The sequence below is a fragment of the Ahaetulla prasina genome, chromosome 7, assembly GCF_028640845.1.
Source record: "Ahaetulla prasina isolate Xishuangbanna chromosome 7, ASM2864084v1, whole genome shotgun sequence".
Lineage (NCBI taxonomy): Eukaryota > Metazoa > Chordata > Lepidosauria > Squamata > Colubridae > Ahaetulla > Ahaetulla prasina.
The window spans coordinates 60,899,554-60,916,129 of NC_080545.1; the positions used below are offsets into that span (position 1 = coordinate 60,899,554).

The 16,576-nt window shown below is 35.7% G+C and overlaps 1 protein-coding gene across 3 annotated transcripts in view; it reads left to right on the top strand.

Moving 5' to 3' along the window:
* Positions 1-14,448, top strand: part of NEDD1 (NEDD1 gamma-tubulin ring complex targeting factor) — a 35,931-nt gene extending 21,483 nt beyond the window's left edge. For 2 of the 3 annotated variants that reach the window (XM_058190644.1, XM_058190645.1), the window contains exons 7-15: positions 3,646-3,847; positions 4,193-4,382; positions 5,829-5,960; positions 6,374-6,421; positions 6,588-6,811; positions 7,823-7,970; positions 8,420-8,576; positions 10,187-10,253; positions 10,707-14,448. In XM_058190644.1, the coding sequence (XP_058046627.1) occupies positions 3,646-3,847; positions 4,193-4,382; positions 5,829-5,960; positions 6,374-6,421; positions 6,588-6,811; positions 7,823-7,970; positions 8,420-8,576; positions 10,187-10,253; positions 10,707-10,811 (1,273 nt within the window). In that variant the 3' untranslated portion in view covers positions 10,812-14,448. The remainder of the gene's footprint in view (positions 1-3,645; positions 3,848-4,192; positions 4,383-5,828; positions 5,961-6,373; positions 6,422-6,587; positions 6,812-7,822; positions 7,971-8,419; positions 8,577-10,186; positions 10,254-10,706) is intronic. The other variant, XM_058190648.1, reaches the window with a different exon arrangement.
* The last annotated feature ends 2,128 nt before the right edge of the window (positions 14,449-16,576 follow it).

The window sequence follows — 16,576 nt, forward strand, 5'->3', positions numbered from 1 at the left end:
AAATTTATTATTTATTTTACTGTCTCAGACAGTTAAAACCTGAAATCTGTTTTTTATTATAAACTTATAATGGTTGGAGTGTATAAGAAGAAAATCTAAACAGAAACCACAAATAAGGTATAGGATGTTGACTGTGAGAGTTCAATTTGCCATGCCACATACTTGAATTTTTGTCAAAATTGAGAAGGTATCATGGCCAGCAATACTTAAGGATATGTTTCCACTAGAAGAATGATGACTTTTGTATGATAACTTTATTTAGGGATATGTTTCCAGTAGAAAAATTGTGACCTTTGTGTATTAACTTTATGTATAAATATTTAAATATAAGATGAATAATAAAACTAGAAAGATAAAATGGGCATATTGGTAGAGATAATCATTTATCAGAAAAATGTGTGTCTCAGATGTGTGCCTGGCTAGATGGCTCAGTGACTAAGACACTGAGCTTGTTGATCAGAAAGGTTGGCAGTTTGAATCCCTAGTATAGGTCTCCTGCGTGAGCAGAGGTTGGATTAGATGACCTCCAAGGTACCTTCCAACTCTGTTATTATTATTATTATTATTATTTATTTGATTTTTATACCGCCCTTCTCCCGAAGGACTTAGGGCAGTGTACAGGCAAAAGTAAAAAACAGACAATACAATATACAATTTAAAATGCAAGTTAAAAAACTTATTATAATTAGCCTAAAAACTTTAAAATATATAAAAAACTAAAACCCCATTTAAAATTAGTAATAAGAAATTTAAAATCGATAAAACTTAAGCCAGCCCCGCGCGAATGAAAAGATGTGTCTTCAGTTCGCGGCGAAAGGTCCGAAGGTCAGGTATTTGGCGTAAACCCGGGGGAAGCTCGTTCCAGAGTGTGGGAGCCCCCACAGAGAAGGACCTTCCCCTGGGGGCTGCCAGCCGACATTGCTTGGCAGACGGCACCCTGAGAAGTCCCTCTCTGTGAGAGCGTACGGGTCGGTGGGAGGCATGCGGTAACAGCAGACGGTCCCGTAAGTACCCAGGCCCTAAGCCATGGAGCACTTTAAAGGTCATAACCAAAACCTTAAAGTGCACTCGAAAGGCCACAGGTAGCCAGTGCAGTCTGCGCAGGAGCGGTGTTACGTGGGAGGTACGCGTAGCTCCCTCTATCACCCACGCAACTGCATTCTGGACTAACTGAAGCCTCCGAGTGCACCTCAAGGGGAGCCCCATGTAGAGAGCATTACAATAATCCAAGCGAGAGGTAACGAGCGCATGAGTGACTGCACAAGGCATCCCGATCAAAGAAGGGGCGCAACTGCCGAACCAGGTGCACCTGGTGGAAGGCCCTCCTGGAGACGGCCGTCAAATGATCTTCAAATGACAGCCGATCATCCAGGAGACACCTAAGTTGCGCACCCTATCCTTTGGGGCCAATAACTCGCCTCCAACAGTCAGCTGCGGCTGCAGCTGACTGAATCGGGATGCCGGCATCCACAGCCACTCCGTCTTGGAGGGATTAAGCTTGAGCCTGTTTCTCCCCATCCAGACCCGTACGGCTTCCAAACACCGGGACAGCACTTCAACAACTTCATTGGGGTGGCCCGGGGTGGAAAAGTACAGCTGGGTGTCATCAGCGTACTGCTGGTATCTCACCCCGAAGCCACTGATGATCTCACCCAACAGCTTCATATAGATGTTGAACAGAATGGGCGAGAGGATCGACCCCTGCGGCACCCCACAAGTGAGGCACCTCGCGGTTGACCTCTGCCCCCCTGTCAAAACCGTCTGCGACCGGTCGGAGAGATAGGAGGAGAACCACCGATACACGGTGCCTCCCACTCCCAATCCCCCCAACCGGCGCAGCAAGATACCATGGTCGATGGTATCAAAAGCCGCTGAGAGGTCTAATAGGACCAGGGCAGAGGAATAACCCGTGTCCCTGGCCCTCCAGAGATCATCCACCAATGCGACCAAAGCTGTCTCCGTGCTGTATCCGGGTTGGAAGCCGGACTGGAACGGGTCTAGATAGACGGCTTCATCCAGGTATTGGGGTAGCTGTCGTGCCACAGCACTCTCTACAACCTTCGCAACAAAGCGAAGTTTGGAGACTGGACGGTAATTACCCAAAATAGCTGGATCCAAAGAGGGCTTCTTGAGGAGGGGTCTCACCACCGCCTCTTTCAAGGCGGCAGGGAAAACCCCTTCCAACAAAGAAGCGTTAATAATCCTCTGGAGCCAGCCTCGTGTCACCTCCTGAGTGGCCAGTACCAGCCAGGAAGGACACGGGTCCAGTAAACATGTAGTGGCGTGAAGCCTCCCCAACAACCTGTCCACGTCCTCGGGAGCCACAGGGTCAAACTCATCCCAAACAGACTCAACAAGACATGCCTCCTCTCCCTCGCTTGGATCATCCCAATTTCGGTCCAGACCATCCCGGAGCTGAGCAATTTTATCGTATAGATAACCACTAAACTCCTCGGTACGTCCCTGTAAAGGGTCATCCCGCACCTCCTGATGAAGGAGGGAGCGGGTCACCCGAAACAGGGCGGCCGGGCGGTTATCTGCCGACGCAATGAGGGTGGAGGCGTAGGAACGCCTTGCCTCCCTCATTGCCACTAGGTAGGTCCTAGAATAGGACCTAACTAGTGTCCGATCAGCTTCGGAACGACTGGACCTCCAGGTGCTCTCTAGGCGTCTTCTGCGGCGTTTAATCTCCCTCAGCCCCTCGGAGAACCAAGGGGCCGGGCGAGATCTGCGCCGGGTCAGAGGCCGCAAAGGCACGACACGGTCCAAGGCCCCAGCCGCGGCCTGTTCCCAGGCCACAACTAGTTCCTCAGTCGTGCCGTGGGCCAGATCCTCAGGGAATGGCCCAAGCTCCGTCAGGAACCTCTCGGGGTCCATCAGGCGCCTGGGACGGAACCAACGTATAGGTTCCGTCTCCCTGCGATGGTGAGTGGCGGTTCGGAAGTCTAGGCGAAGGAGAAAATGATCGGACCATGACATTGGTTCTGTTACTAAATCATCTAATTCCAGATCATTTAACCACTGTCCAGAGATATAAATCAGATCCAGCGTGCCTCCCCCCATGTGCGTAGGGCCATCATTTACTCGAATCAGGTCCAAGGCCGTCATGAAAGCCTGGAACTCCCGAGCTGCAGTCGATAACAAGCCAGCTGATGGTAGGTTGAAATCCCCCATGACTATAAGTCTGGGGATCTCAACCGCCACAGCGGCAAGTACCTCCAACAGCTCGGGCAGGGCTGTGGTCACGCAGCAAGGAGCCAGGTACGCGATCAACAAGCCCAACTGATTCCTATGGCCCCACCTCACATAGAGGGATTCACAGCCGGCAATCTGAGGAACAGTGGCCTCCCTCGGCTCTAGATCTTCCTTAATGACAACCGCCACCCCCCACCCCTACCCTGGGCCCTCGGCTGATGAAATGCTCGGAAACCTGGAGGGCACAGCTCAACAAGGGGTTATTAGTGTTAGTGTTATTAAATCTTATTTTGGCCATGAAGCACACTGATTAATCTTGGGTCAGATGCACAGATATAACCAGATCAAACCCAACAAAGAACTCCATAAGATCAAAGTTTTTATTTAGAAAATTGTTTGTAACATTCTTTTTTCCCTTTTGTGTTCAATATTTTTATTTGACATATAAAGGCAGTTGAGAACTTTAGTAGCAGAAACTCCTCTAACTGCAGTAGAATTCATGCCCGAAGGAACTTCACTCACTATTGGCTCTTCTCGTGGAAAAATATACCATTATGATTTAAGAAAGCTGACAGCACCTGTGAAATCAGTCAGTGCTCACAAAACGTCTGTGAAATGCATAACACTGCAGAATTGTAACAGTTTTTCAAAGGTAAAAAATGTTGAGCATATATTGATGAAATGTTGATTTTAAAAAAGAAACCTTAATTTTTTCCATTTATAGTAAATCAATAAAGAAATCATGCATTTTTATTAAGCTTTGAAATGTGTTTATATTTTAATTGTATTCAAACTGTACAGTTTTTATGTCTACAAAATGGCTGACATTTTCAATCATACCGGTTTGTCGTTTAACTTGAAAATAATTGGTTTGAATGCTTTATTTTTACAAGAATTAAAAATGTCAGGATAGTTGATGCTAGCATAGATGTTAGTCATACTTGTTGATAACTTATTTCATTTGGAATATTTTTGACATACCTATTTTTATTTTTAGTCTAGTCATAAAACAAATTCAAGTAAGCAAACTTGCAAAAAATCTGATGTCAAATTGACAAACAATATTGGAGGAATTCAGAACGTTGGTATTTTAAAAAATCTTACATCTAATGTACCTGCTACTTTCCTGCCGCAGTCCATGCCAAGTAATGAAGTTAAAGGAAGTGATGCTACTCCAGATAAATCAGGTAAAAAAAAAATTTTGAAAGCTGTTGAGAAAAAAATCTGGTTATGCAAAAAGTGTCAAAGAATAAATATAAGTTCTTATTTCATTGTTTTGTTTTAACATTTCTGTAACACCACTGAAATGTTGTTTTTGTTGTACAAAGTTATTCAATCTAGCAGTGGCTGTAATTTTTTTTCCCACCAAAAAAGTTTCTTAACTCAATCACAGCTGGGCTGGGGTAAAAAATTATCATCTTGGGGGTGAGGGAAAACAGAATAAACCACATATACACTTAAAAAATGAAACTCCATTTTCACCCAAATTGCATAAGCTTAAAACAGATACACAATGTGGCATTGCTGTTGAATTCGGACAAGAAATTTTTCCTCTTGATTTAAAGTACTTTCACCAATATCTTTCTTTTTGAAAATTGCATGTCTTTCTTTTTAAAGATAACCATAGAATTATGGTTATTATAGAATTAACATAAAACAATATAACAAAATTCTGACTGACACTCTGGTCAATTTTAGAAATCCTTTTCAGTGTGTCATTCTAGGCAATAGCTAGGGACAAAAAGTTGCAGGCTTGTGGATGCTTATGGAATCTCCTACTGGGCAATTTTTAAAATATCAAATGCTTGGATAATGATTTTTTGTATGTTAAATGTATTCTGTACTATTCATTATTTTTCTTGTTTTGAATAACTTTGCAATCTGTCCAGAAAATTCCAATTACAGATATAATAAATATATTTAGATGGCAGGATAATGCCTTTAAGATTTGGAAGAGATTTTGAGAAATACTTATTTACAGAAAAACAGTTCCGTCCTGTATTTAAGGCCAGTATTACCAGTAGACAAAATAAGATAGTCATTACTGTTAGTACCCATAAACTAGAGTATAATTTTAAGGTGCCCTGGCAGATACTTTCACTTATGTTGAAGAAATACTCAACTACAAGTTCACATACAATGGGAGGGATGTGATTCTTCATTCAGACAGCAAATGTTTCTGCCAACCCTTCCTGCATTGCTAATTAATGCCTAAGGGAAACAAGCATTCTACCAGTGTTGTGGGTGTCTTGGCACAAAATTTATTAGTATTCATTGTTCACATAATTAAAGTTATTAACAGGTATAGTTGGTAATGGTTGGTAATGGTTATAAATGGTTATAAATGGTTGCTTGCAACTCAATATTAATTATATTTCCTCAATAATAAGCCCCATTGGTTGTGTGGAACATGTTACCAATTATATTTTGGCACCATTCCATCTTTTTAAAGGTCAGCTTCTTATTATAAATCTCTAAACCCCTTATCTGAAATCTGCTGGACTTGTCCTTATTGTTATGACTCTTCAATATACCAAATTATATTGCTATGAAAACAGAATTTGCTTGCATGAATGAGAGTTTAGTTTATTCTTAAAGCAATTTTTTTATTAAAAAATGTTTTCCCCTTATAGGTTTGACTCAGAGCAGCAGTTTGGATGTAATTCCTTCCAAAGAGATGGATCATGGGTATACTTCTAATTCAGCTAATTTTGAAGACTTGGGAAGAAATAGTTTGGGTGACCTATTTTCTCCACTTCGAGATGGTATGTTGATGCTGAAATTAAACTGTATGTTTATTGATAAGAACGCTGTTTATTGCATTAGAACTCTTGCTCCTCTTGGCTCTTATGGTTAGAATATTACTCATTCTGTAGCCATATATATTAGATGGACCCAAGGTTGAATTGAAGAGGGCTCATCAATTATTTCTCATCAAATTGGAAGGAGCTCCTAAATGGATCCTTTTTTGTTCAATATCAATGATTTGGATGAAGAGACCAGTAAATACAAGTAATAATACTTGGAGTAAATAATACAAATTTATTACATTTGTAAATGATATAAATTTGTGGAATAGCTTATAATTTAGAAAACAGAATTTCTTTGTAAAATTAGGTTAAAAGTGGACTTTTGGTTTTTTCTTCCTGTACTGTCAATATCTATTTATCTCTTCTAGATATTGTGGCTTGTAAAGCAAATGAAGACGTTCCAGGAAAGAATGATGGTAAGCAGTTTTTATAACACACTTTCTATTATATTAATAATAGTATCAGTATTATAGCAGAAATCTAGAAATAACAGTAAAATACTGTTTCAAAAGAGTTGACTATGTATCAAGAAAGTTTTTAATTAAGCAATGCAAATATATGATTTTTTGCTTTGCACTATAGGCTTGGATTTTCAGTCTTATCTTTTAAGCATGGATTTTCTGTCTCAGTTTAATACTGCTTTACCTGCAAGAAAAAATCCAGCAGGATCAAATCCACATATTGTTCATTCAAGTCCATTTAATATATTTGTTGGATCTCCCATTAAAGAGGAAGATGAGCACCCTGATATTGATGCTAAAAAAACAAATCATGGAAAACAAGAATCCAGTGAGCACATCAAACAGGTATTGTGTGATTGCAGTTTTGCCTTTTATTTTGCTTTCAATTTCTCCCCCTTTGCATAAAACATAAAAGCTGTTATATCTTCCATCATACAATCTTACAGGAATGACCTTTAAGATTGGATCGTATTACATCTACATCAATTTTGTAACAAGATAGATCAGGAACACTGCGACTATATGCATATCTTTTTCTTCCTGTTCGTTATGGAACTATCAACTATTGTTGTTGCTGTTGCCGTTGTTGTTGTTGTTGTTGTTATTGTTATTATTATTAGGTCCTAGAAGGAAAAGAATGATGAAAGCTGCCCATAGGTTGGGCTTTGCTTTCTTGAATGATTCCAACATGCCAGAATTATGGTACTTGCTTGCTTGACAGTTTGACACTTTGTTCCAGTATGACAGTTTTATCAGTACAGTGGTTTATCAAGTGAAAGAAATGGGTGTGTGCTGCTTTGTAAATGTGCATCTCTATCCTTATTTGTTTTCACCTCCCTATTTATTCATTTATCAAATGTATATGCTACCCTTCTCACCTAAGTGAATCTGGGAAATTTACAACCAACATCATAAAATAATATAAAAATGGGACTAAAAGGCACATAGACGCTATAGATCTATTTATTTTTAACTCTGTTTTTAACTGTGCTATTTAGTCACATTTTTATACAAAACCTGATATTGTATAGACAAGCTAAGAACAGATATGGATTCTTAAAAATAAGCAGATAAAACCCAAAAAGCCTTGTGTACATCCTCTTGAAAGTTTTAATAAGGAGGTCAGATGTTCTTATTGCATTTGAGGAAAGACGAACTGCCAGTGATTTGGATCTCTAGGATTTGGATCCTAGTATGTGATAAATAACATTCAAATAAGAGAGAAATTGTTACCTTGCAACAATCATGCTGGTAGCAAAAATAACCATTTATTGTACTTTGATGGGTCTCTCCTATCCTCTTTTTACATTGCCATGGGATATTAATACATGTTTTTTTCTGTCCCCCCTGCTGTAGTTGAACTGTTCGAACTCTGATCCTTCAACTCTGAATACTCCATCTGTTGCCAATTTAATCAAGAGTCCTGATTCCAGAGAAAGACTTATTAAGAATATCCAGACACAACTTTTATATGAATCACCAATTAATGGTACTACCTCAACAAGTATGTGTAACTGTCACTTTTGTGGTATAATACTCAAGAAATGCCCACATTTTTAAAAAATGCAATTGTATTTCAAAAGTAATTTAAAATCTTTCTTTAAACCATTAACTATTTACATTGCTAAGCTGAAAGGTAATATGACACAATCTAAACTTCTAACTCTGTGAATACAGCATAATTTTCCAGATAGTGTCTCCATTAGTATGTATTAGATTTTGATTGGTATTTTTCAAGGTTTTATCCTTAATAGTTTGGTCATAAGCTTGCTGTAAATTTGTATGCTGAGTGAGGATTTCTTAACTCTTCCTTACTTTGCAATATAGATGATGATGAAAAATGATATGGTAAGAGTAGATATAGATGTCTTTTCAATATGCTAGTTTGCAGGCTGTTTCCCTTTTTATTCCTGTAAAATTGAAATGCTCACACTTCTTGGTTATTTTGCATAGGTCCAAAGATAACCTCCAATATTACTTCTGGAGTTGCTAGTACACTATCTGAGAAAATAGTAGATACTATTGGAAACAGCCGATTGAATGCACCTTTATCATCAGTACAAATTCATTTCATTCAGAATATGATACAAGAAACTCTGGATGATTTCAGGTAAAGAGAATTAGATTCATACATTACTTTACCATATTTTTCGACACGTTTATTTTTCATGAGCTTTACCACTTAGTAGATCTCTTTAATAAAATATTTCAAAACTTAACTGTTCTGAATTTGGTGCGCCCTGTTTAAAGAGTGAAACAAGTTCCTTAATTATAATATATTACTTGCTTCTTTAATCGTGTATGTTCCTTTACCTGGATCCACAATTTTCTAGAAGCTTGCCAAGATAACAAAAGTAAATGTTGACAAATCAAAGTACAACCAACTCCTATTGAACATTGCCTCACCTGAAAGTTGCTTGTAAAAACTGAATGCATAAAATATTTTTTCTTTTATTTGATTATTATTGTTGTTGTTGTTATTATTATATTACATTTTTAATAATGTAATATATTAGAATGCTAGTATGTATTGGTGAAGGAGCTGGATTAACTCACCTGTAGGTTTAGCAGCCAACTGAGTGATAATCTCCTTTTGTCGGCCATAGAACAGCATTATGCTCTGTAACAATCGGACTGAAGAATCCCTTGTCAGATAAGATGCTTATACAGATGCTTTACTGTATAAATTAGGGAAGCGCAGTGCGAACAGACACTATAACCAATGCAACAAAAATTTACAAAAGAACAATTTTTATTTATTAGTAGTAGCCCTGTGAAAAACTATTAAGAATTAAAAGAAATGTTTTCTATTTGTACTTATTTCAATTCATATCTAAAATATAGCAAATATTTTAAGGTAGTGTAATTATTTTACCAAGTGTTTGAAAATAATGATCTAAATTTTTGGCAAGGCTTCTAGATCCAATATTTTTCAAGATAAATACAAAATAGACTTTTTTAGTGTATAGGTACTGATACTGAGTATCCCATGTATTATAGGCGAGTTACACACTTTTGAATCTATGAGAAGACTTCTAATTTAGGGGATTACTTTATACTTGTAGATATAAAACGGTATGTGGGGAGAGAGAAACAGCCCGAGACACTGAAACAGTGCAAACACTGCAACATGTTTCCTAAGAAGAAAGAAACAAAATAGTCAATTTCCTCAGTTTCCAATTTAGGATTCAGCTGACTGTATTGCACATATGGACACACATATGCATGTTCACGCACACAAACTGATGCATAGCTTGTGCCTGCAACAAAACATACAATTTCTTATTTGTCATATTATGTCACAAATTATATTAGTCCTATTGAATTTTGTAGAAGTATTTGTAGAATTATAATATTTTGCAGAATTTCCTACAGAAGAGTTTTCCAACAGGAGAGTTTTGCACACTTCTGTTTATTAAAATAAACAGATGCTTTTCTCTGTATTCCATTTATCAGAGTAATTTAGAAGCCTGATGCATTAGCTGTCATATTGGGTACTTGACACTGGAAATGCAGTAAGATGAAGAGAAACAGCCTCTTTCCTAATAGCCTTTTATTTCTAGTAGGTTCCATCAAAGAAATACATTAACATTGAAGTGAGGGGATATTGTGGGATGATAGTTTATCATTTTGAAATTACCTGTGTAGTAGTAAATCTCTGAATTGGAGGAAAAAACCCGACTAGACCTGTGACATAAATTGGTGTTTTTCTCTCCTCAGGGAAGCTTGTCATCGTGACATTGTAAATTTGCAAGTAGAAATGATCAAACAGTTTCATGTTCAGTTGGTATGTATACAAATATAAAGAGTTGTACATATATGTTGACAAACTTCCCTTTCATTGTAGCACTTCATATTTATTATGGTAACTCTGGGGCAGGCAATCCAGATGTTTTAAAATGCAACTCCATAATCCTTTACTGTTAGTCATAATGGATGTGGAGCCAAACAGTAGGAAAGCGACTTTTCAGCAACCTAAAGGGGGAGGTTAGAGCCAGGACCAAAAGGGTCCAAGATTGTCAGGTTTAGGAATGGTCATTTCCAGATTAGCGATTTACTTAAAAATTAAAGAATGTGACAATATTACTCTATTTTGGTTGTTTTTGGTTGCTTGTGACAACAAAGTCTACCTTTCTGTAAAAAAAATCTAAGGTTCTTTTTAATTATTAAAATTTCATATTTAAAAGTAATTTAATATTAATTCTTCTATTACATATTGATTTTCTTTTCTTTTCTCTAGAATGAAATGCATGCCTTACTTGAAAGATATTCTATAAATGACAGTTTAGTAGCTGAAATTGAAAGATTGCGTGAAGAAAATAAAAGACTTCAAACACACTTCTGACAGATTCCTATTCATGTGAAGAAAATAATTTGATATTTTTGTTCCAAGTGGCTAAGGCATCGTGATGTCATCTGATAATTTCTGAAGTAGAGTGTAAATTCAATATTTCTTTCAGTACCAAATATTTTTAATTGTAGAAAAGCAATAGATACTGACTTAATACAGAAAATGCACTTACATGTGTATCAAAGTATTTCTATGGTAAAGAAGTCAGATAAAAATTGAAACTAACAGGATTATTAACCAATACCCTATCTGTATATAAAGTGCCTTTATAAAAAAGGAAACTAAACAGGAAATGTAGTTTGTATAACAATTCATCAACCTTCTTTGCCTTGTGTGGTGTTGATGGAACTCTTTCCTTTTAGATTGAAAAAAATGCAAGTGCCTGACTTTCGATTTTTATATTGTATATGCTCTTTAAAAGCCCGTATCTTTCTTACGATGGTTACTTTGTAAGTGTAGAATACAACTCAATTGTAAACAAAATATCCTCAGCTTTTCTATATAATTTCAAAATACAGTTTGAATAAACAATATGTGTAGTCTTGTCTAAACATACTTGACCTAATAGTATTACTATACTAAAATCAGCAATTCCTCAGTCTGTTCTTTCGGTATAGTTTTATTGATTTCTAGTGCAGCCATAGTCAAACTCAGTTATTTCAGTTTGACTTTGGTGTTTTTTAAATTTTTGTTATTAACGTTGTACAATTGAATGGGCTTAATGTAATTTAATCTGCAAAACAAAATAACTAAACTATTCAGCTACCCAATGGGTTAAAAATATGTCCTGGATCTTCCTGTCATCAATTATTTTTTAAAATAACGCAATTTCCATGATAGAAATAGGTGCCTCTGATGTAAATGAAGAAAATGTTTTCTGATAGTCCAGTTGATATATTTTTAAAAACTTGTACCAAGTTGATACAATTCAGTAAAATTGTTAGCTTATCCATTTTAATATAAATTTTATTGATTATCATAATATAAAATACGAATGAAAATAAAGTTCGTAGAGAAATGGGGAAGGAAAAGAAAAGGGAAGGAAAGGTGTGGGATAATAGGGAAGAGAGAAAAAAAGTATTCCAACATTTTTCACACCAGTAAAATACAAAAAAAAAATGGTTAATTATCCATGAGGAATGTGTACATGGTGATACAGTCCATTCCAAAATAAAAACAGGCTGCCTTTGAAAGCGGCGGACTCTTTACTTATTGCAGCTTTGCAAACCCAAATTGGCCTGCCTCAGAATGCTGTAGTAATGGCTTTTATCCATCAACAAGGAGTTTGGATTACATTTTCAAAAGATTGTGTCATATTGTCAGGTACTACACTAAATTCCACAAAATATAAAGTTATTTCAATATTTTAATAACATGAATAATGCAATTTGAATTTGCTTTTCCAGGTGCCACTTAGTTGGTAACAAGCTAGCATAGCTATTTATAAGTACAGTAAACTGATTTTAGGAAGGAAAGTTCTGATTTCTAGAAATGTGTATGGCCTGCATTTAATATAAATGGCTCCATTAAAGCCCTTTGTTTTTCTATTCACACCACAAATCAGGAGAATTACAATATTCAGAAATGAATATTATGCAGCAGTTCTATATACTTTCAATAGGGGACTTGCAGGTATTCTAACCCTGAAATTGACAATGAACCTATGAGAATTACTGTGAAAAGCAGTGTGTTTAAGGGTATGAATCAGTTTTAGTTTCTTATGCAGGTAAGGCATATTATTTTGGCAGAAGATATAAAATACTTGGAAAATATGTCAAACCTTGTGCTTGTCTTCCTTATATATTTTTCCAATGTCTAAAGTATTTGATAATTTCAGGTGACTAGTTAGACATAGCAGAATTTATATGACATGTTACTTTCTTTTATAGTCTGCAGAATCAAAATCATGAAATTGTTCATAGTGTTTAAAAATGTAAAAGTATGAAATGCTTTCATACAAAGTATAACCTATTCAGTGCTTTTTGTATATCTGACTTAAAGATCTGACTGTTTTCTGTTCCCTGTAATCTGGCATGGAAGGTGCTTGTCTCTCACTTGACCTCTTAAAATCATTTACAGAAAACTGCAACTGTTTTAGATTCTTTGTAAACCTGCCTTATACAGAAATGCTTCCAAGATTCTATCCAAAATTCTATGCAGAAGAAATGTTGAAATGTAATGTATATTTAAAAATCATACTGTCACAAAGTAAAAGAAAAGCTTCAGCTAAGTATTGTTCTGGAAGATCTGTGCTAGAATATTGCTTTTGAACACTTGTAAGATAGCCAGGATTTTAAAAATAAGACATGGTGACAAGCAATATATAAGGTACATTGATGGGAATGTTGGCTTTGGTGAGTGGAAACCAGAATAAAACTCATGGTGAGTTCTTAATTTACTGAACCAGTTTCCCACTGTGAAATCCACAGGTTTCTGTTCTGAGTGAATTTTGGCATGCTTTTCCATTTTTCAGATTAATATGCTTTCTTTGTTCATTTACTAAATGCAGAAAGTGTTGTGTGGTATCATAAAATAAATACAACCCAATTAACTTTTAAAATATTTTAAAGTAAATATTGTCCTTTTATTGATGTTACAGTTAAATGGTTGCTACCATTATGTTGTTTTTTATTATTATAACATGATTTTATTGTACATATAGTATTTCTCTGAGAGACATGGATGGTTCAGAAATGTGAAAAAATAAATAAAACGAGATTCAAGGCAGAAACCATATATATGTTTGTTTAATATGATGAGAAAGAGTGGACTTTATCTTTTTTAGAGAGGAAAGATGTTCACATGGATAAAATTAAATAGCATTTTTTGAGGATGGGAATATATTAATACATGACTCTTAATTCCTTTTGGGGGGAAAAACTAGATTAATAGACTTCATATATGGACAGCAATTATGCTTTCATTAAAGGTAATGTATTAAATTGAACTGTAACACTTGAATTTAAATGTAATAAAAATCAATACTAACATACATAATATCCAAGAAATTACAACATTGACTGGTTTTGGTTATGTCATTTCTATAATTAATGGTAGTTGTTTAATCCCTGTGCTTGTATTTAATTGGGAGTCAAAATCATTTTCATGTACCGGTAACCATAAAAGTAGATTTAAATTATTACAGTGATTTTCCCTTGTGATTTTCTACTTAACTCATAACCTGATTCTAAGTGAATGGAGTTAGGTTTTGCAGCTTGATCGCTGTTTCCATTTTATTTCATATTTATGGTAAAGTCAAGGGAGTGTCTCTTGCACATATATACACCCAGGCTAGGTTCACACCTTACTTAATTGTTTTGGAAAACTGGGCTTTGCATCATACTACATCCAAACCAACCATAGTATGTTTCAGTGCAGTGTACAAACTATGTTTCTCTTTTCACACTTCTTCTTTTATATGTTTCTAAATTAAAGCCACTGTTTCCATAGTGACATGTCATTTAGAAAGGAAGACTCAATGGAGTGAATGGTTGATGAAATAAGCAGCTTCAAAATGGAATGAAAATGAATATTGTCCAATCCTATAGCAAAGCATTTGATATTTATTGGGATTCTTTTTTGTTCTGGAGTATTGTGTGGATCTGAAGTGGGAATAAAACTTTTTCCAACATCCATGCTTTTCTTTTTTTTTTTCCTGCTTATTTTTACAGCACTGAAATGAAAGCCTCTGCTTTCTGATGTATATTTTGTTTCCATAGAAACAATGATCTCAGTGGCAGGGATATCACTAACCTCTGCTGTGAAAACAAAACATACAATTGCTTAATATAGAATGGTTTGAAAGCTTGGGGCAGGCTGGGCAAGTGAAAGAATCTAATCAAAATATCCCTTGTTGCAAGAACAACGAATAATGTGACTGGTGTTGCTGTTTTGCCCCTTAAGATTTATTTTGTGCAAAGTTTAAGAACCCTTAAGGTCATATATTTCTAATAATGAAAGCAAAAAATGCATTTTCTTAGCCAGTAATGCTATGCATTCTTTCCTGACGTAAAGTCTGCTGAATTTGGTGGGATTTAATTCTGAATAGATGTGTATATAATTACATTCTAAATTGCTTTTTCTAAAACAATTTCTTGTTTTATTACTTTTCTTTTTTAAGCCATCTTTTAATAAACACCATTTTTACTGCTTTGTTACAGGTAGCCCAATGCAATATTTAAGAGAGATATATACAGAAAATAATGTTGGTTTTATTTGTAATGTGGATTTTGTTTCTTATACTTGCATTTGCTTATTATGAGACAAAATTAGGGTGTTTTTTTTTCAAATGGTTGCTAGCTGGGGACTAAAGGAGCAAAATTCTGCGTACAAAATGACACAAGTCATTGAGGTAGGAATAAAGGGGAAAGCAATGTGTGTGTTTCAATAGATAACAGCTTACCTGTTTCTTCTAAACCATTTTCTCTCTTAAAAATACATTTTTATAGGATCTGTTAACCTCTTCCCTCCATACTTGTATCTCAAATTATGTGTAAAATGGGCTTCTATAAGAATGGAAATGTCTGTATTCTGGAATCCTCTAAATGAACTCACAAAGACTTAGCTATTTCTGTCAGTCACATATGAGAAGTGGGTAGTATGCAACTCCTGCATGGAGATTGCTGCTAATGCAATGAGTAATTTTCTTTTGTGGATTTACAACCCAGTACTATTAAAAGGAAAGAAGTGTACTATATTATTTTTTGAGTATCCTTTAAAATTTAATTAAAATTTCTACATAGGCCCATCTCCAAATACTTAATTTCAGCTCAATTCTCAACTAATTCTACAAGTAAATTATAAAAATAACAAATATAACAGTTTGTATAGTCATGAGAGAAATAGTAAAACACTAAAAATGGAGATTGAGCCAACTGACCTTCATTTAAGGTGCCAGTCTAAGGTCAGGTATTAAGTTTGCAAGCAAAGCCAACTATCATAAGAAATTAATTTTGGCGTCTTGGTCAGACAAAACTTTCCACAAAATTCATATGATTGCTGAAGAAAATGTTGGATAAAATCAATATAGTGCAGTGATAGATCAATAGATTCAGTTAGTATAGCATAATATTCTGAATCTGCTTCTATGCCTGCTTGAGGGTAACATCTTGTGCAATAGCATGAAGTCTGTCATATACAATAAGATGATGAAGATATACATTTGATTTAAGACTAGTGTGGATTCCGTTAATGCACATTCCCATAACTGAAACCTTTGGTCAGGCCTACTTTGGCTTCTTGGTATCCCAAGACCAACTGTCTCAAGAGAATATAAAAGTTGTGGGTAAAATATTAGCATTAATCAATAGTTAAACAGAGTGAATCATTTTCGTATTTCAATTGTGGCTCAACCCCTTTTTAATATAGAGTTTTGCATGCAGATATGGCACACTACTTGGAACAGCTTCCTTTGAACATTCTTATCATCTGGTAAAAGTTGAGGCAACACCTTGATCTCCAATTTTTTAACACTAGCAGCAGAGATTTTTTCAGCTCATATGTAAAAATAAAAATAAAAATCACATAGCTAACATTTTAAGTATTTTCTGAAGTGTATGATGATAGAGGGCTTTTGTACCTCTCTGACTTTGGAAGATCGTATGTAATGTTTTTTAAAATGCACCACTTGCTTGGTCTTAACGCTAAGTGATACTCCAGACTAACTTTGTAGGGGTGGTTTTTTATGATGAAGGCTAGGATGTTATTAAAAATGAAAAGGCAAATCCTCCCGCTTGGCGATTATATATATGTGTGTGTGT